Here is a 21,140-nt window from a genome sequence, read left to right on the forward strand (position 1 = left end):
ACGTTATCCCAGTACCGTCTGCCCCTGACGTCAACGCTCTCCCTGTACCGTCTCCTCCTGACGTCAGTGTGCTGTCCCAGTACCGTCTCGTCCTGACGTCAGCACGCTATCCCAGTCCCGTCTCCCCTGACGTCAGCACGCTGTCCCAATATCGTCTCCCCCTGATGTCAGCACGCTATCCAAGTCCCGTTTCCCCCTGACGTCAGCGCACTGTCCCAGTACCGTCTCGTCCTGACGTCAGTGTGCTGTCCCAGTACCACCTCCTCCTGACGTCAGCACGCTGTCCCAGTACCGCCTCGTCCTGACGTCAGCACGCTGTCCCAGTACCGTCTCCTCCTGACGTCATGTGCTGTCCCAGTACCGCCTCATCCTGACGTCAGCGCGCTATCGCAGTACCGTCTCCTGCTGACGTCAGCACACTGTCCCAGTACCACCTCGTCCTAACGTCAGCACGTTATTCCAGTACCATCTCATCCTGACGTCAGCACGCTATCCCAGTACCATCTCATCCTGACGTCAGCACGCTATTCCAGTACCGTCTCCTCCTGACATCAGTGTGCTGTCCCAGTATCGCCTCATCCTGACGTCAGCGCACTGTCCCAGTACCGTCTCATCCTGATGTCAGCGGGCTGTCCTAATACCGTCTCATCCTGACGTCAGCACACTGTCCCAGTACCGTCTAATCCTGACGTCAGCACACTGTCCCAGTACCGTCTCGTCCTGACGTCGGTACGCTATCCCAGTACCGTCTCGTCCTGATGTCAGCACTCTCCCTGTACCATCTCCTCCTGACGTCAGTGTGCTGTCCCAGTACCGCCTCGTCCTGACGTCAGCACGCTGTCCCAGTACAGTCTCATCCTGACGTCAGCACACTGTCCCAGTACGGTCTCGTCCTGACGTCAGCGCGTTGTCCCAGTACCACCTCGTCCTAACGTCAGCACGCTATCCCAGTAACATCTTATCCTAACATCATCACGCTGTCCCAGTACCGTCTCCTCCTGACGTCAGCATGCAGTCCCAGTACCACCTCGTCCTGACGTCATAACGTTATCCCAGTACCGTCACCTCCTGACGCCAGCACGCTATCCCAGTACCGTCTCCCCCTGACATCAGCGCACTGTCCCAGTACCGTCTCATCCTGACGTCAGCACGCTATCCCAGTATCGTCTCCTCCTGACGTCAGCACGCTGTCCCAGTACTGCCTCATCCTGACGTCAGCTCGCTGTCCCAGTACCGTCACCTCCTGACGTCAGCACATTGTCCCAGTACCGTGTCGTCCTGACGTCAGCACGCTGTCCCAGTACCACCTCGTCCTGACGTCAGCACGTTATCCCAGTACCGTCTCCTCCTGACGGCAGCATGCAATCCAGTACCGTCTCGTCCCGACGTCAGCACGTTATCCCAGTACCGTCTCCTCCTGACATCGGTACGCTATCCCAGTACCGTCTCGTCCTGACGTCAGCTTGTTGTGCCAGTATTGTCTCATCTGACGTCAGAACGTTATCCCAGTACCGTCTCCCCCTGACGTCAACGCTCTCCCTGTACCGTCTCGTCCTGACGTCAGCTTGTTGTGCCAGTATTGTCTCATCTGACGTCAGCACGTTATCCCAGTACCGACTCCCCCTGACGTCAGCACACTGTCCCAGTACCATCTCGTCCTGATGTCAGCACGCTGCCCCAGTACCGTCTCCTCCTGACGTCAGCACGTTATCCCAGTACCGTCTCGTCCTGACGTCAGCACGTTATCTCAGTACCGTCTCCTCCTGACGTCAGTGTGCTGTCCCAGTACCGCCTCGTCCTGACGTCAGCACACTGTCCCAGTACCGTCTCATCCTGACTTCAGCGCTCTCCCTGTACCGTCACCTCCTGACGTCAGTGTGCTGTCCCAGTACCGTCTCCTCCTGACGTCAGCGTGCTGTCCCAGTACCGTCTCGTCCTGACGTCAGCACGCTATCCCAGTACCGTCTCGTCCTGACATCAGCGCGCTGTCCCATGTCCCAGTACCGTGTTGTCCTGACGTCAGCACGCTGTCCCAGTACCGTCTCGTCCTGACGTCGGTACGCTATCCCAGTACCGTCTCGTCCTGATGTCAGCGCTCTCCCTGTACCATCTCCTCCTGACTTCAGTGTGCTGTCCCAGTACCGCCTCGTCCTGACGTCAGCACGCTATCCCAGTACCGTCTCCCCTGACGTCAGCACGCTATCCCAGTCCCGTCTCCCCCTGACGTCAGCGCACTGTCCCAGTACCATCTCATCCTGACGTCAGCACGCTGTCCCAGTACCGTCTCCTCCTGACGTCAGTGTGCTGTCCCAGTACCGTCTCCTCCTGACGGCAGCACGCTATCCCAGTACCGTCTCCTCCTGACGTCAGCACGCTATCCCAGTACCATCTCATCCTGACGTCAGCACGCTATCCCAGTACCATCTCATCCTGACGTCAGCACGCTATCCCAGTACCATCTCATCCAGACGTCAGCACACTGTCCCAGTACCGTCTCCTCCTGCCGTCAGCACGCTATCCCAGTACCATCTCATCCTGACGTCAGCACGCTATCCCAGTACCATCTCATCCTGACGTCAGCACGCTATCCCAGTACCGTCTCCTCCTGACGCCAGCACGCTATCCCAGTACCGTCTCCCCCTTCATCAGCACGCTATCCCAGTACCGTCGTCTCCTGACGTCAGCACGCTATCCCAGTACCGTCTCCTCCTGACGTCAGCACGCTGTCCCAGTACAGCACGCTATCCCAGTACCGTCTCATCCTGACGTCAGCACGCTATCCCAGTACCATCTCATCCTGACGTCAGCACGCTATCCCAGTACCATCTCGTCCTGACGTCAGCACGTTATCCCAATACCGTCTCCTCCTGACGGCAGCATGCAATCCAGTACCGTCTCGTCCCGACGTCAGCACGTTATCCCAGTACCGTCTTGTCCTGACATCAGCACGCTATTCCAGTACCGTCTCCTCCTGACGTCAGCACACTGTCCCAGTACCGTCTCCTCCTGACGTCAGCACGCTATTCCAGTACCGTCTCCTCCTGACGTCAGCACACTGTCCCAGTACCGTCTCCTCCTGACGTCAGCATGCTATCCCAGTACCGTCTCGCCCAGCCGTCAGCGTATTGTCCCAGTACCATCTCCTCCTGACGTCAGCATGTTGTCTCATGTTCCATAGTCCCTCACAGTTGACAGATTCAAAGGGCTTTGTGAGATTGAAGGTGGCTATATATAGAGGTTGATGCTTCTCCCTGCTCTTTTCCTGGATGTGTTGTCCGCTGAAGATCATTTCCATTGAGCCTCTTGATGGGCGGAAGCCGCACTGAGACAGGGAGGAGCTCTTCAGCCAATGGGAGGAGATGGCTGAGGAGTATTCTCATGGTGATCTTTCACGTGGCGGAGAGTAGGGAAATCCCTCTGTAATTTCTGCAGTCAGACCTGTCTCCTTTCTTGAAACAAGTCACAAGTAAGGCATCTCTGAGATCGTCCAGCATACTCTCTTCATTCCAGACCAAGGCAATGAGGTTGTAGATTCTTGCCAAGACTGCATCTTAGCCACTTTTTAGTTCTTCTGCGGGAATTCCATATTTGCCAGAGGCCTTTTTGTTCTTTAGATGTCGGATGGCTTTTTCAACCTCAGGGCGAGCTGCGTTTGTGCTGAGATGGTGGTGTGTAGCGTGTTGTGGGATGGTACCAAGGACACTGTGCCGAAGGCTGTGTCTTGGTTGAGGAGGTCCTCTAAGTTCTCTCTCCAGCGGGCACTGACTGCCTCTCTGTCTTTGAGTGCCACTCCAATTTTGGCTCTCAGTGGGGTGGGTCCCTGAGTACTCGGACCATAGATGGTTTTGATTGTGCTGAAGAAGCCGCGGACTTCTTGGTTGTCAGCGAGTTGTTGAGTTGCCGATGCTCTTTTCACCCACGATCTATTCTTTAAGTTGCTGGTTCTTTGTTGTACCTTGGCCTTCAGTTGCCTGAAGATTTGATTCCTCTCACTCGAGTTTTGCTGGAGCTGGCAGTTCAGGAACAGCTTGCACTTGCAGTCAAGGAGATTCTGGATCTCCTGATCATCCTCATTGAACTAGTCTTAGTGTTTCCTGATCGAGAGCCTGAGCGGCTCATCGCAGGTGCTGACTATGGAGGCTTTTAAGGCGGACCAGGTGCTGTGAGCATTCTGCGGCTCTGGCTCGTTGTTGTCGCCAGGTTAACTGTGAGGTGCCAGCTGAGTAACTCTCAGGGTCTTTGGGTTCAATGACATTGAATCTCCTGCGGCAGAGTTTCCTCTGCCTGTGTCGGTTTGGGGGTCAGGAGATGGAGATGATAGAGCGGATTAGTCAATGGTAACACCAGCAGTCATCGGGCGTGGGTGGTGCAGCCATCTTTGCGGTCCCTTTCCCAGACGATGATATAGTCTATTAGGTGCCAGTGGTTGGAGCAGGGGTGTTGCCATGAGGTCTTCTGCTTGTCCCTCTGGTGGAACAGGGTGTTTGTGGTGACCAGGTCATGTTCTAAACGTTTTGTCAGGAGGAGGACTATGGAGTATTGGTGTTTGTTTTCCCCACACCTTCCCTGCCCAGCACACCTTTCCAAAGGTTTGCATCCTTCCTGACTCTAGCATTGAAGTCACCGAGGTGAATCAACTTGTCTCCCTTTGGGATGCGGGACAGTGATTGGTCGAGGCTGGAGTAGAATGCCTGTTTTGTCTCGCCTGTTGCCTCCAAGGTTGGGGTGTAGCACTGATGGCTGTGATGTGCTGTTCTGGGACAGAGACCTGTACGGTCATGAGTCGTTCACTCCGTAGCAGGGTTTGTTGAGACGTCTAACCAACTCATTTTTTATAGCAAAGCCAATCCTGTAGAGAAGCCGTTCTGCTTCTGGTTTGCCTTTCCAGAAGAAGGTACATCCGTAGCTGCCCATCTCCTGTCTCATCAGGGCAACGATGTCAATGTTGCGGCGTCGGAATTCCCGGGCTATGATGCTGATGCGACATTCAGCCCTGTTGCATTGGGGATGTCCAAGAGGGTCCTGATGTTCCATGTCCCCAAAGGCATTTGGGTGGATTTGGAGTGGAAGATGTCTGTGAGTAGATTCTTTCAACGTGGGGTGGTCGTTGCATACCAACCATCACACGGTCGCAGTGGCACAGTGTCTTGGCCTAGTGATGGGCAGGTCCGAGACAACTGGAGACCAGGCTTTGCTGTAGGATGGGGACTAACACATTCATCATCCTCCAATACCTCTAACATTTCCTAGGTAGGTCAGTCTGTCCCATAGAACTGGCCAAACTTTCTAACTCTACCTCCAAGCCAGAGACATTAGCGAAGGGTCCCAGAGAGCCGGAGAATTGTCCATTGAAAGTTAAAAGTTCCCAGGCAGTTCCCCGTAGGTCCGTATGTTAGGACTTCCAGAAAGCTGGACAATTGGTTTCGAAAAGATGGGTCCACTCCACTTACCTCAGATTCCAATGATGATCTCCATTGGGCACTACCTGTCGTCCCAGTAGTGGACCAGCACTCCTGCCTCACGATGCTAGGAGCACCAGGCCTTCCATTTGGCAGCAGCTCTCTGAGTGTGATGCCCTGTGCCCAAGGAGTGGAAATCCCACCCCCAAGCTATTATCTGCCAATCGGTCATAAAATGACAACAGCTCAGCCATTCCTCCCTTGGGCGGATTCCCCATTGACTTTTTAGCAGGAGGTAAGAACCACAACAATCCATAAAAATTGATGCAAGGCTGCTAACCGTTCCTCAGCTGTTTTGCTTTTTAAAAACTCTAAATTAAAAAGAAAAACAGATGCTGGAATATGAAACAAAAACAGAAAATACTCGATAATCTCAGCAGGTGTGACAGGATCAGCGGCAAGAGAAGGGAGCTGATGCCTTCAGTCTATATGACTCTTTGACAAAGACTCCAGCAGACTCTAAATGTTAGCTCCCTTCTCTCTCCACAGATGCTGTCAGACCCGCTGAACTTGTCCAGTATTTTTTGTTTTTGAATCTGTTTTGGGTGCGTGACTTCTTGTTCTGTTTTACTGCATTCCCACTCCACAAACTGTTCGTACCACCCAACCTAGAATGATCTCAGCTCTGTTATTACATATTCCTAACCCGAATGTGTAAAACCTGCCTGTCGTGCTGCATTTACTTGCAAGTATTGTGAAATATTAGGGAGAAAGAGGAAGAAAGAGCTTTGATTCACCAACATGCAAATTAGATGAATTGCTTGCTGGAAGTAACATTTTGGGATACTGTATGTGAATAATTTGAGACATGTTGTGTGGTGAGCATAGCATGCCTGAGGGGAAAGTACAGTATAGTAGTTGATAGTGTGAAACTATTTATTCTGTTTAGGACTGGGGGCAGGAATGAAATTAGCAAAGACTTCTATATCCGAAGGGCTGTACAAGTTTGGAATTGAGGCTAGATCCGTTGTTAATTTTAAATCTGAAATTGATAGATTTTTGTGATTCAAAGGCATTAATAATAATAAAGACGAGGATGAGCCTACTCTTTGAGAGGATAGAGGATGTTTGTGAACGTTGCAGGGGAAAGCCCCGCAAACCAAGTTCATATATTTTGGTCCTGTCCAAGGCTAGAGGGGTATTGGAGGGAGGTGTTCAGGGTAATTTCGAAGGTGGTACATAGGCTTGAGCCAGGGGGGTGGACTGTGTATGTTGTTGGTGACTGTGTATGGGTGGATGGTGGATTCCTGAATCCTTTTCTTTGGTGTTTGTATTTAAAATGTTGAGGGTTGTTTGGGGGTTGGTGGGAGGGAAGAATTGTTGGCCGGGGGATTGACATTATATTTCTTACCGTTGATTGTTTGTTGGTGGGTGTAAATTTGGATGAAAATGTGAAAAAGGAGGAGAAATAAAATATTTCTTTTAAAAAATAATAATGGTTATTGTCACAAGTAGGCTTACATTAACACTGCAATGAAGTTACTGTGAAAAGCCCCGAGTCACCACATTCCAGCGCCTGTTCAGGCACACGGAGGGAGAATTTAGAATGTTCAAATTACCAAACAGCATGTCTTTCGTGACTTGTGGGAATAAACTGGAGCACCCGGAGGAAACCCATGCAGACAAAGGGAGAAAGTGCAGGCTCCCCACAGACAGTGACCAAGCCGGGAATCAAACCTGGGACCCTGGCGCTGTGAAGCAACAGTGCTACCCACTGTGCTACCGTGCCTCTGTAAAGGATACAGAGCAAAGGTGGATATGTGAGGATTGGCTGCAGAACAACCAATATCTCAGTGAATAGGAGAACAGGCTCAAGAGGCTGTTCCTCTGTTCTTTTTGAGTAGGGTTGGTTAAGGGAAGATTCAATAGAAGCATTCAAAATTTTGAGGGTTTTGATAGAATACATTGGGCTAAATTGTTTCCACGGGCAGGAAGGTGAATAACCAGAGGACACAGATTTAAGGTAATTCACAATAATCAGAGGAAACATGAAAATTTATTTTATCCTTAAGTTCTAATTGTCCGGAATGTAATGCCTGAAATGGCGATGGAAGCAGATTCAGTAATAACTTTAGAAAGGGAATTGGATAAGTACTAGAAGAAAAAAATGACGAAAGGACAATGGGAAAAGCGTAATGAAGTGGACTACTGGAATAAATCTTTCAAAGAGTCAACACATGTGGAATGGGCTGAATGACTTCCTTATTTGTTGCAATTCTATGATTCAGACAGCAACTTTGGAGCTACGGTTCCCAAAGCTCTCAAGCACAGGATTTTCCCTCTCGTCATGTTTGGGTCTGTTATGTAGACTGATCGATAAGAGACTAATCGCTGTAATTAGTCAACAACTTTGTTGGATCCTGTGACTACCAGGATGATAGAAGAAGAACGCAATGGACCTTGGACTTTTCCCCCTCACAATTCCAGTTGTTGCTTTATATACCATGGATGGAACCGGCCCTGAGGGAGGATGTGAACTTTTCTTGTACAATGTTCTTCTTTTGAAATATTGAAGTCCTAGAGCCCAGTGAAGCCAAGTCATTGAACTGCTGACAGAGTAATGAGAAAACACAGCTCTGAGAATGCCATTTTGTGACGAGATGATGGCAGCTCAAAGCATCCGACAACTGTCGGCAGGTTTAATCAAGCTGAGAAAATTTTGCAAAAACAAAATGGCTATTGAGAAGAAGTTGATGTATAGCCAAGTGCTGGTAAACACAGTGTTGGCATTTTGGCTTGCAACTGTTTCTTAAATAACTCCAGAATTTCATCTCAATCACCATCCCCGAGGCCCATCAGTAACAATCTGCATTTAAACAGCTCCTCTAATAACACAAGTAAAATGTTCAAAGTCGGTTCACAGGAGCATCTTCAGACAAGTCCCCTCAGAATCTTCTATGTTTCAATAAGATCACCTCTCATTCTTCGAAACTCCAATTGGTATAGGCCCAACCTGTCTAACCTTTCCTCATAGGAATCAACCTTGTGAACCTTTTCTGAACTGCTTCCAATGCAAGTAAATCCTTCTTTAAGTAAACAAGACCAAAATTATACACGGATCTCTAGGTGCAGTCTCAACAATGCCAAGTGTGGTATTCACCACTGATGTATTATACTGTATATATGGGTTTTACGGTAAGGCCCCTGTACTACAGGTACGGGGGTAGAGCCCTGCCTGCTGGCTCCGCCCAGTAGGTGGAGTATAAATATGTGTGCTCTCCATACAGCAGCCATTTCGTCAGCTGCTGTCGGAGGCCACACATCTCTGTGTAATAAAGTCACGATTACATTCTACTCTCGTCTCGTCGTAATTGATAGTGCATCACCAAGTGCAGTTGTAGAAAGACTTCCCTACATTCTATATTCCACCCCTCTTGCAATAAAGGCCAACATTCCATTTGCCTTCCTAATTACTTATTGTACTTTTTGTGATTCATACAAGGAAACCCAGAGCTCTCTGTACTGCAGCTTTCTGCAGTCTCTCTCTTTACTTTTCATAGAATCACTAAAGTACAGAAAGAGGCCATTTGGCCCATTGAGTCTGCACCTACCCTCTGAAAGAGCCTAGGCCCAGGTAACTAAAAGAATGGACACCAATAGTGGGGTGAAGGAAGTGGACAATGTGCAGGAGTCCAGGATTAGAGAAGTGCGGGGACCTGGAAGGTTTTGTGGCTGGAAGAGACATGGCATTTATCCAGGGACACGGTGACTTACATTGAGCCATATTATAGCACCCAGCTGTGTTGTTTAGCTGTTTTTAAGTCTAACCTGCCAAAGTCAATCATAGATCATAGAATTTACAGTGCAGATGGAGGCCATTCGGCCCATCGAGTCTGCACCGGCCCTTACAAAGAGCGTTGTACTCAAGCCCACATATCTACCCTAACCCAGTAACCCCCACTTAACCTTTTTGGACACTAAGGGCAATTTAGCATGGCCAATCCACCTAACCCGCACATCTTTAGACTGTGGGAGGAAACCGGAGCACCTGGAGGAAACCCACGCAGACACAGGGAGAACGTGCAGACTCCGCACAGACAGCGATCCAGCCGGGAATCAAACCTGGGACCCTGAGCTGTGGAGCAACTGTGCTAACATCTATGCTACCGTGCTGCCCTACAAGTAACTCTCCTTCTGATTTCCCAATGCCTGTCCACCATCTCCAAGGAGCGTGATGGCATACTCCCCACTTGCCTGGGTGAGTACAGTTCCAAAAACACTCAAGAAGCTCGGCACCACCCAGGACAAAGCAGCCGGTTTGATTGCTACTCCTATATTCAATCCATCACCACCGACAAACAGTGGCAACAGTGTATACCATCTACAAGATATGCTGCAGAAACTTACGAAGTTCCAAACCAACGACCGCTACCATCCAGAAGGACAAGGACAGAGGATACCTGGGAACCCCACCAACTGGAGGTTCACCTCCAAGTTACTCACCATCCAGACATGGAAATATATCGCCGTTCCTTCACTGCTGATGAGTTAAAATCCCGGAATTTCAGTGGCGCAGTGGTTTGCACTGCGGCCTACGAGGCTAAGGACCCGGGTTCGATCCCGGGGGCCACGGTTCAATGTGTCATCTGAAAGGTGGAGGTAGGAAAATATTGGAGGGGTGGAGGTGACGGAAATATAATAAGACGTGTCCTGCTATGTGCAATCTGACGCAAGGGGCCCAGGGGTCATTCAGGCTTCCATAGTTTCAGTGGGCCAGTGTAGATGACTCCTATAATAATCATAATAATCTTTATTATGAGCATAAATAGGCTTGCATTAACACTGCAATGAAGTTACTGTGAGAAGCCCCTAGTAGCCACATTCCGGCGCCTGTTCGGGTACACAGAGGGAGAATTCAAAATGTCCAATTCATCTAACAGCACGTCTTTCGGGACTTGTGGGAAGAAACCGGAGCACCTGGAGGAAAGCCACGCAGACACAGGAAGAATGTGCAGACTCCGCACAGACAGTGACCCAAGCCGGGAATCGAACCTGGGACCCTGGCGCTGTGAAGCAACTGTCATAATATACATCTATGTATCTAATGGAGTGCAGACAGGTAGTGATTGACACACAGGAGGACCAGTAAGCGCACAGAACAGTGCAGCCAATTATCAGACAGGACACGGCCACTACAAAGCCAGAGGGCACCAGTTTTCCCGCTCTCTCGGGATCCAGCCTCTGAGACAGTCAGAGCTCGTGAGCTAGCCAGTGCAAACACCATGTGGTAGCTAGTAAGTCTGGCCAGGCTAGCATCAGGTCTCCAGTCAAGTCAGCATAGTGTCAACCCACAGTTGAACATCTATAATAGTTAGATGTTAAATAAAATCGTGTTGCATCTCATCAAGTGTTGGAAGTCTGTCTCTCGCTACACTGCATCAAGCGCAGTCCACATTGACCCAGCCTGCCCAACACATCAGCAACAGTGCTAAACACGGTGCTGCCATGCTGCCCAATCAGAGACAACCCCAACCCCTCAAGACTACTGAATAACTGGGCCACGATCACATTTAAGTGTGCAAGTGGCAGTGACAGCAGGACAGCCGAGTGCCTGCTATTGACTTTCTTGAAGTTTATTTTTTAAAACACAGAAATCTTTCATCAAATGGAACAAAGTCGACATTGTGCTTTGTTGCAGAGATGATACTCAGCAGGAGCTTTGTTACATATTCAATACAAATTCAAAACTTTTCAGTGAGACGGGATATTGACGGTGGTAGAACTGGAGACAGAGTAAATGTTTCCCAAGTCGATAGCAATCAGCACGTCACCGGAGACTCTGAATTTAAAAACTTCTCTTGTGTTGTGCTGTCAAAGGAGCAATTTACAGGGTTTCACCTCCCGCCTCTCCTGGTGTTCCACTTTAAATCTGACCTTGCTGCAATTACTGTCCGATGAGGTAAATGGAAACCATTTAGTGTGAATCACAATAATGCAAGAGGGGTTTTCTTTTGTGAAGGGCACCATACTGTGCTATTCACATTTTCTCCAGTGGAATAGGCTTTAAATTAGAAAGAGATTATATCCCCTGCAAACTTGCTGTCACGTAAGTGCCTGGCAACAACCATTACCTTGCCTTTATATAGTACCTTTAACTTAGTAAAAGTATCTCTGGGAGATTCACAGGAACACAAAAATTGACACCAAGCCAAAGGAGGCAATATCAGGACCAAAACCTTGGTCGGTGGTAGGTGTTAAGAAGCGTCTTAAAGGAGGAGAGAGTGTTGGAGAGTTTTAGGGAGGGAATGCCAGAGCTTAAGGTCCAAACAGCTCTGTTGGTAGAGCCAATGAAGGTGCAATTGAAGTTGGGAATGTGGAGGGACAGAGTTAGAGTAGTGTAGCTACAGTTTGGGTAGCAATCAAATCCAGTTCAGATTCAGAGTGCCTCCAATAAAAGTTTCCCATGGGACCCTAACTTTGTCCCACAGAAACACATAAAAGTGAAGGTGAAGAAAGAGGCCATTCAGCCCATTGTGCCTGCATCAGCCAAAAAAAAATATACTAGTCACTCATTTTAATCCCATTTTCCAGCACCTGGCCCGTAGCCTTGCAGGTTACAGCAGATTCAGATACCTATTAAATGAGTTCAGCATTTCAGCTTCAACCACCAACTGAGGTTGTCAATTACAGATGCCCACCACCCTTGGAGTGTAAAGATTTTTCCTCATGGCCCCTCTAATCCTTCTACTAATCGCCTTTATTCTATGCCCCCTGGTAATTGATCCCTCAGCCAGGGGAGCCAAATCTTTCCTGCCTACCCTGTCTAGGCCCCTCATAATTTTGTACACATCAATTTGGTCACCCCTTCGCCTCCTCTGTTATAGTCATAGAATTTACAGTGCAGAAGGAGGCCATTCGGCCCATCGAGTCTGCACCGGCTCTTGGAAAGAGTACCCTACCCAAGATCAACCCTATCCCCATAACCCAGTAACCCCACCCAACACTAAGGGCAATTTTGGACACTACGGGCAATTTATCATGGCCAATCCACCTAAGCTGCACATCTTTGGACTGTGGGAGGAAACCGGAGCACCCGGAGGAAACCCACGCACACACGGGGAGGATGTGCAGACTCCGCACAGACAGTGACCCAAGCCGGAATCGAACCTGGGACCCTGGAGCTGTGAAGCATTTGTGCTATCCACAATGCTACCATGCTGTTCTAAGGAAACAACCCGAGCCTCTCCAACCTCTTCTCATAGCTGCAATTTTCAAGTCCTGGCAACGTTCTTGTAAATCTCCTCTGCACTCTCTCCAGAGCAATTATGGCCTTCCTGTAATGCGGTGACCAGGTCTTCAAAATTCCAGATGTGGCCTAACCAGCATTTTATACAGTCCATCATTACATCCCTGCTTTAGTATTTAATACTTCATCCAATAAAGAAAAACATTCCATATGCTTTTTTCACCACCTTATTTATCTGTCCTGCCACCTTCAAGGATCTATGGAGATGCACCCCATGGTCTCTCCCTTCCTCAGCCCCCCTCAGTATCTTCTTTTTATTGAGTATTGCCTTTCTCCCAAAATGCATTACCTAGGGGAGGCTGTGGCGTAGTAGTACTGTCACTGGACTAGTAAGCCAGAGAGCCAGGGTCACCCCTGGGTCCTCTGTAGGGATCTAATAGGATTCAAATCCCATCATAGCAGATGGTGAAAATTGACTTCAATAAAAATCTGGAATTTACGGTCAAATGGTGACCGTGAAACCATTGTCAATTTTCATTCGTGAACCTGATGAGTTTTTTTAATGTCCTTTGGGCAACAAAATCTAGCATCCTTACCTGTTCTGGTCAACATGTGACTCCAGATCCAAGCAATAACTTCCCCTCTGAAATAGCCTAGTGAAACAATCAGTTCAAGGGCAATTAGAGATGGACAACAAATGGAGGCCCAGCCAGCGACGCCTATATCCCATGAATACATTTTTTTAAAGAATCACACTGGACTGAATTCCATTTGCTATTTCTCTACCTACTCAACAAAACCATTAATGGAATTCCGGAGTTGACAGCTATCCTCTTTACTATCAACTACATGGCCAATTTTTGTGTCATCTGCCAATCTCCCTATTGTCCCTCCCACATTTAAGTCTAAATCATTGATTATATACAACAAACTGCAAGGGCCCTAACACTGAGCCCTGTGGAACACCACTGGAAAATATTTTACATTCCCAAAAACATCCACTGATCATCAATTACCCTTTGTTTCCTGTCGCGGAGCCAGTTTTGGATCCAATCTTCCACCTTTCCCTGTATTCCATGAGATCTTACTTTTCTGACCAGGCTGCCATGTGGGACCTTGTCAAATGCCTTACTGAAATCCATGTAGACCAGATCTACTACACTACCCTCATCGATCCTCCTTGTTGCTTCCTCAAAATATTCTATTAAGTCAGTGAGACACGATCTTCCCCTAACAAAACCTTGCTCAGTATTCCTGATCAATCCGTGCCTTTTTAAGTGTCAGTTTATCCCAAATGGAATGTGGAGAGAGATTTCTTCATTCAAGGAGTCAGCACATGCACTAATTGCTGAATTTCTCCTACCTGTGCTGCATCATTCAAAGACACACTGATGCGCCCAAGGCAACTGTTGGGTTTTGTACCGGTTTCAGATGGCACCCTGCCAAAAAATAGAAATTCTGCTGGGGAGTTTGGCCTGGAACCGTGACTGACACATTTATTTGCTGGAAAGACCCTTTCCAATTAGGTTAATCAAAGACTACCCCCCTCTACCAAAATCAATTATAATTATGACATTCTGCATGTAAAGTGTGTTTAAATAAATATTTTTAAGAAAACAGCTATTTATTTAAAGATATCAGTGAGATGGGTGTGCCTGCTTCTCGCTATAGAGCAGTTCTATCAGAGTATGTTTGAAAATGACACTCGTAAATTATTTTCCACTTCCAGGTGGGATCTGAGCTTGTATTTTGGCACTCTTTCTTTGAGCTTTAGTATGCAATACTTAAATAATTTTTTTTACTCCCCACTCTTGATCAAGGCAAAGTCACCTGGCGCCCACCCAGTGTGAGAGCCATTGGCCGAGATATTCATATGGGATGATCCCAGGCCCCAAAAGTGTTGCCCACTGGCAGCTCATCTGTCAGAAACCTTCAGTTTCAATCCGTTTGCCTTGTCACCAGCTGCCATCAGTTAATTTACTTGTGTTGGGGGGGAGGGGTGGTGGCATGGCGAGTATGCAGCATACATGGCTTTGCTGACGGTGACCAGTGGGAACCTTTCTGCTCCTCATGGCTGTTCCACTGGACCTCTTTCTCCAGTCTCCCCACTCCCCAATATCCACCTCTCCCAGAGCCCCATTTCCCAGTCTTCCTGGCGACACCTATTCATCAGAAAAATTGGCCCTTGCAGTACATGAGGTCTGGGGCAAAATTCCCCCCTACCCGGCGGGGCGGGGGGGGGGGGGGTTCCCGGCATAGCGGAGTGGCGCCAACCACTCTGGCATCGGGCCTCCCCAAAGGTGCGGAATTCTCCGCACCTTTAGGGGCTAGACCCACATTGGAGTGGCTGCTGCTCTGCCGATGGCACCAAAACTGGCGCCAACGGCCTTTGGCGCTACACCGCCCGGCGTCGGGGCTGGGCGAAAGGCCTTCGCCGGTCCGCGCATGCACCAGAGCGTCAGTGGCCGCTTGCGTCACCACCGGCGCATGCGCAGTGGAGGGGGTCTCTTCCGCCTCCGCCATGGTGGAGGCCGTGGCGGCGGCGGAAGAAAAAGAGTGCCCCCACGGCACTGGCCCGCCCGCCAATCGGTGGGCCCTGATCGCGGGCCAGACCACCGTGGGGTCACACCCCGGGGTCCGATCGCCCCGCGGTCGCGGCCCCCAGGACCCCGGGAGCCCACTCGCGGCGCCAATCCCGCCGGCACAGAGGTGGTTTAAACCACGTCGGCGGGAGAGGCCTGACAGCGGCGGGACTTCGGCCAATCATGGGCCGGAGAATCGCCACGGGGGGCACAACGATCGGCGGGGCGTGATTCCCGCTCCCGCCGATTCCCGGGTGGCGGAGAATTTTGGCCATGGTGGGAGCGGGATTTACGCCGGCCCCGGGCGATTCCCCGACTCTGCGGGGGGTCGGTGAATTCCGTCCCTGATTTGTACCCCATTAGACTTTGACAATAATCTATTGTGTGCAGCCTTTTACTGTGAGACATTTTACAACAGGAGGAAAAGGAAAAACTGAATTAAGTTGTGATCAGGGCCGGTTGGCTGGACAAAGTTTACATCACACTTCAGACAAAGTTACGACAACAGGATTGGCTGAGATGAGTGAAGCCTTGGTCAGAAAGAAAGGTTTCAAAGGGGATGAGAGACATGGAGCAAGGCAGAGATTCAGAGAATTGGACCAAGACAGATAAACGGTTTGGTGCCAATGGGGGAAGCAATGGAAAGTGGGTGGGATGTTAGGAGAATAGGAACAGGAACAGGCCAGCCATTTAGCTCCTCAGGCCTCTTTCACCATTCAGTTAGACAATAGCTGATCTTCACCTCAGCCTAAATTCCTGCCTGTGCTTTAGAGCACCCCGCCCCCCCTCCATTCCCCCCCACCCACCCAACCCCCGAGGTCTTCCAAAGCAAAAGCCTATCTATGGAATCCAACGGAAGAGACAGGAACACACGGTAAGATAGCAATGAACAAGGGTATTACGGTATACACAATAATTACAATAGCAACAACTCCGCTCCTCGACGGGCCACCCACAGGTCGGGGTTTTAATACTGACAAGGGGAAACCCCATCCACAAATACCGAGGGGGTTAATATTAACCCCGTCGTAAAGACCTGTTTGAGGCCGGGTGATCGGGGCAGTCCGCACATGTCAGATTCCGTTTGAGGCCATGAACGACTCAAACTACCTGCTTGTGAAAACTACGCCGTTATCGGACACCAACACTTCGGAGAATCCATGGGTACGGAACATATGCCACAGCCTGTCTACGGTCACCTTCGTGGTCACAGTCTGTACCTTGTGGACCATGAGCCACTTTGAGTTAGCGCCAACCCTGATGAGGACCGTCGCCCCCTGTACTCAGCCGACAAAGTCTATGTGGATGTGGCACCAAGGTTTTCCAGACCACTCCCTGGGTGGAGCAGGCTCGAAGGATTGAATTGCCTACTTCTGCTCCTAGTTCCTATGATCACAAGAGTGCATCATAGCAGCAGCTGGAGCCCCTCTGGTTCTCCTGGCAAGGGCCATAACGCTGGGCCACCTTCTCGATGTCCGAGTCTTATCATGGGCCATAAATCGTAGCTGCGAGCAAGTACCTTGGATACCCCCGGATGTCCATTGCGGAGGTCTTGTAGTAAAAGTATATGCTTCGATCCGTTGGCCATCCGGTGTGCGATTTGAGTTCACTAATGAAATGGTTGCGTAATGATTCGGACACAGTGGTAATGAACTCACATGAGGTGGCGAACGTCCTCAAGCGCGCCAAACAATTGCCTTTGGATTCCCCTTGGGCCTGCGAGGCTGTGTGGAAACAGAACAGGTAGACCATTACTGAGGGGAATGGGACAACTCATCGCCGCCGACTCATCGCCGCCGACTCATCGCCAGCCCAACTCATCACCAGCCAACTCATCGCCAGCCCAACTCATCGCCAGCCCAATAAAAACAGTACAGTCAACAGACTTCTTAACAGCGCTCTGGAGTGAATGGAATCTATTTAAACCAACAGACTTCTTAACAGCACTCTGGAGTGAATGGAATCTATTTAAACCAACAGACTTCTTAACAGCGCTCTGGAGTGAATGGAATCTATTTAAACAATTTAAACCTATAGAAAACAAAGGACATTTTAACATATTTTTCAGTAAATTGACTCTATTTAAAAAGTGCCCAATATAAAAACGATTGTATTGAACCAGAGACGGACGGAAAACACAATACAAAAAACAGTAACTTACAATTAAAAGCGTCTATTTCAATAGAGCCCTACAGTAAACAGTCAACTGACCAAATCTGAACCTAATCAATTTCACATTTGTCGCTCGCATGTTCCATAACCCTGGTGTTTGTCAATTTCAGCTATTCAGACGAAAAGCACAAAATTATATGTGGCAGGTGCGAATATACATATAATTATGTTGTGTAATGGACATAAGTAAGGACAAGCTTTTTTCTACAAAGCACCGTGAGTATTTCGCCAAACCTTGCAGTGTGACAGAAATCTTTATTAAATTCTACCGCTCAAAACAGAAATTTCTCATTATATCTGATTTGTATTGGAGTGTCTGTCTCAGCCGACCAGTGGTAAAATGCAGTTTAGATGCATTTTTCCGTCCGTCTCTGGTTAAATACAATCGTTTTTATATTGGGCACTTTTTAAATAGAGTCAATTTACTGAAAAATATGTTAAAATGTCCTTTGTTTTCTATAGGTTTAAATTGTTTAAATAGATTCCATTCACTCCAAAGCGCTGTTAAGAAGTCTGTTGGTTTAAATAGATTCCATTCACTCCAGAGCGCTGTTAAGAAGTCTGTTGTCTGTACTGTTTTTATTGGGCTGGCGATGAGTTGGCTGGCGATGAGTTGGGCTGGCGATGAGTCGGCGCCGATGAATCGGCGGCGGTGAGTCGGCGGCGGTGAGTCGGCGGCGATGAGTTGTCCTAGACCCTTACTGAGGGCTGCGCCTTTAGATAAGCCTTGACCAACACAACAAAAGAGTCCGCCTGTCCAGGTGGGTGAGCCTTTTGATGAATGCATATGTGGGTTCCCCGACTGCGGCCAGTAGGATAACGGTTTGTCGCTCATCCCCAACAATTGCATTAGACCGAAAAAATACTGTACCTGCTTGACGTACTGGGTCCAGTCATTGGTACCAGCATCGAACTGTTCAAGCTTTACGATGTGTGGCATCTCTCCGTTCAAAGCCTCTCTGGGCCTAGATGAAGTGGGCTGGTGATACAATGCACAATGACTACAGCAGATCCATCCATCCAGTGTAGAATTCAACGGAAGAGACGCAGGAACGCGTGGTAGGATCGAATGAACAAGGTTTATTACAATTTACACAATAATTACAGGGTGGCACGGTGGAGAAGTGGCGAGCACTGCTGCTTCACGGCGCTGAGGACTTGGGTTCATTCCCGGCCCCCGGTCACCATCCATGTGGAGTTTGCACATTCTCCACATGTCTACGTGGGTCTCACCCACACAACCCAAAAGATGCGCAGGGTAGGTGAATTGGCCACACTAAATAGGCCCTTCATTGGAACATTTTTTTTTTAAAAAACCTAATAATCACAATAGCAACAACTCCTCTCCCCAAAGAGCCACCCATGTGAGTTCAATACCACTGTGTCCGAATCATTACACACTGGATGGCCGACGGATCGAAGCATATACTTTTACTACAAGACTTCCACAATGGACACCCGGGGGTACCCAAGAGCCACCCTCCTTGACCTGCACCCAGATTGGGGTTTTTATACTGAGAGGTGCCCCTTGTTTAGGGGGAAATTCCACTCCCAATTACTGAGGGAGATCATACTCTGTGGTAAAGGCGGGGAATCTTACAGAACACATTCCTCGGCCCCCAAGGGGGTCGTAACACCATCAATCTCAGTCTTGACATCCAGATGTATTGGGAGAGAAGATTCCAGATTTCCACTTTCTTTAGCTTTGTGGCATCGCTCCCTAATGGGTCTGGTTCTAATTTTAAGACTGCTCTTGTTCTGGATTCCTCCATAACCGAGAATCTAATCCAAACAAGATGCTGAATTTCACTGAGCCTTATTCTGCTCTCTCTTTCACACCTGCTTGTATTCTGTTTTGTCTTCAAGCTCGAGATATAATGTTCTGGTCCCGGCTCTGTGGATAACCAAGGTGCACAAGTGGGAGTTGGACTGCATGCAAAGTGTGGTGCTGGAAGAGGAGGAGGAAGTGCTGCTGTCCTCAGGTACCAGGTCAAGTTTCCCCATTTCTGCTTTTTATCTGAGCTGCTCGTACAAGCCAATTCTGTTGTTGCAAACATCTAGTTCGTAATTCATGTGTTTCAAAATATAACTTTAATGTAGGAATTAAAGTATTAATTGTGGAAAATGGGCTTATCGGACCGACAAACTAGTAAAATCAATCGTGAACTAAATGCAATTCAAACAAGCTTGGAGTTTATGACACTTAGAGGGTCGGCGCCATGTTGATATAAAGGTTAATAGCCAGAAGGGTCTGGTCAACAAACGGCAGATGGGCATATTGAGCTAAAGAATTGGAGACATGTACTTTGCAGTTATTCCAGTAAAGTATAAATTATTCACATGCTTTCCCAGAATAAGGACGGGTTTGGAATCAAAAGGTAGTGGGCGCGATTCTCCGCACCCCACACCGGGTGGGAGAATTGCGGGAGGGCCGGGCAAATCACGACACGCCGCCCTGGCACCCCCCGCGATTCTCCCACCCCCCCCCCCCCCCAAAATGGCATGTCGTGTTTTTCGACAGGCCGCTCGGAGAATCGCCGCTCGACGTTTCTCACGCCGACCGGCGATTCTCCGGCCCGGATGGGCCGAGTGGCCTGCCGAACCTGACCGGTTCACGCCGGCGCCAACCGCACCTGGTCGCTGCCGGCGTGACCTCTGTGTGTGGGGCCTGTGGGGGGCGGAGGGAGGATCGGGCACCACGGGCGTGCTAAGGAGATGTCTGGCCCGCGATCGGTGCCCACCGATCGTCGGGCCGGCGTCTCTAAAAGACGCACTGTTTTCCCTCCACCGCCCCGCAAGATCAAGCCGCCATGTCTTGCGGGGCAGCGGAGGGGAAGATGGCAACCGCGCATGCGCGAGTTGCGCCGGCCAACCTGCGCATGCGCAGCTGACGTCACTTAGGCGCAGCCGGCCGCGTTATTCACGTGCCCCGCTCCTAGCCCCCCGGGGGGGGGGAAATAGGGGGCGAGGAGCGGCCTCCGACGCCGGAGTGAAACCCAGAGTGGGAGAATTCCGCCCAGTGAATTTGCATTTCTACCGTGGTACTGGCCATGTCACATTGTCATGGAGATAGTAGGACTTTGTCAGATTAATTTTGTGAATTTGGTTAGGGCCTAGCCAGTGATTAATACTGGTTAGTGTTTGAAAAAGCAGCTAAGAGACTGTGTCAGCTACAGGTCTTATGCAGCATGTATTGCTCCTTGGAACTAGAGAGATAACGCCAGACTTACACCTGAAGTAGAGTAAATGCTAGATCTATCATCCATGATGCACCGCCGACTGGGAAATGGTACAAGACAAAGTAGGAAAGAGGAAAAAAGATTGGAAAACTTCTTAACTGGAAGCTAAAAAAACCTCCGTCATGGGCAGTAATTGCCATTGGAGTTTTGGATGTAAACAGCTTGGGTGTGGTGTGAAACAATTCCAGTGGACTATTGAAAACCAAAGGTATTTTCTTGATTTAAAAAAAAAATTTAGATTACCCAATTATTTTTTTCCAATGAAGGGAGCAATTTAGCGTTGCCAATTCACCTACCCTGCACATTTTGTTTGGTTTGGGGGGGGGGGGGGGGGGGAGACTCACGCAGGAACGGGGAGAATGTGCAAGCTCCACATGGACAGTGACCCAGGGGCGGGCTCAAACCCGGGTCCTTGGTTCCATGAGGTAGCATTGCTAACCTCTGCGCCACCGTGCTTGCCCATTTTCTGATGTTTTAAGCCACTTTTTAAAAAAAATTAGAT

At 49.2% G+C, this 21,140-nt stretch overlaps 1 protein-coding gene across 6 annotated transcripts in view; it reads left to right on the forward strand.

Annotated features, from left to right (window-relative positions):
- The window catches only part of si:ch211-266k8.4 (carabin), a 232,649-nt gene that overhangs the window by 137,317 nt on the left and 74,192 nt on the right, over positions 1-21,140 (forward strand). For 4 of the 6 annotated variants that reach the window (XM_038807941.1, XM_038807942.1, XM_038807940.1 and 1 more), the window contains one exon: positions 19,266-19,381. In XM_038807941.1, the coding sequence (XP_038663869.1) occupies positions 19,266-19,381 (116 nt within the window). Of the gene's footprint in view, positions 1-19,265; positions 19,389-21,140 lie in introns of all 6 variants that reach the window. The other 2 variants (XR_005461913.1, XR_005461914.1) reach the window with 1 other exon arrangement.

The sequence above is a fragment of the Scyliorhinus canicula genome, chromosome 9 (genome assembly GCF_902713615.1).
Source record: "Scyliorhinus canicula chromosome 9, sScyCan1.1, whole genome shotgun sequence".
Lineage (NCBI taxonomy): Eukaryota > Metazoa > Chordata > Chondrichthyes > Carcharhiniformes > Scyliorhinidae > Scyliorhinus > Scyliorhinus canicula.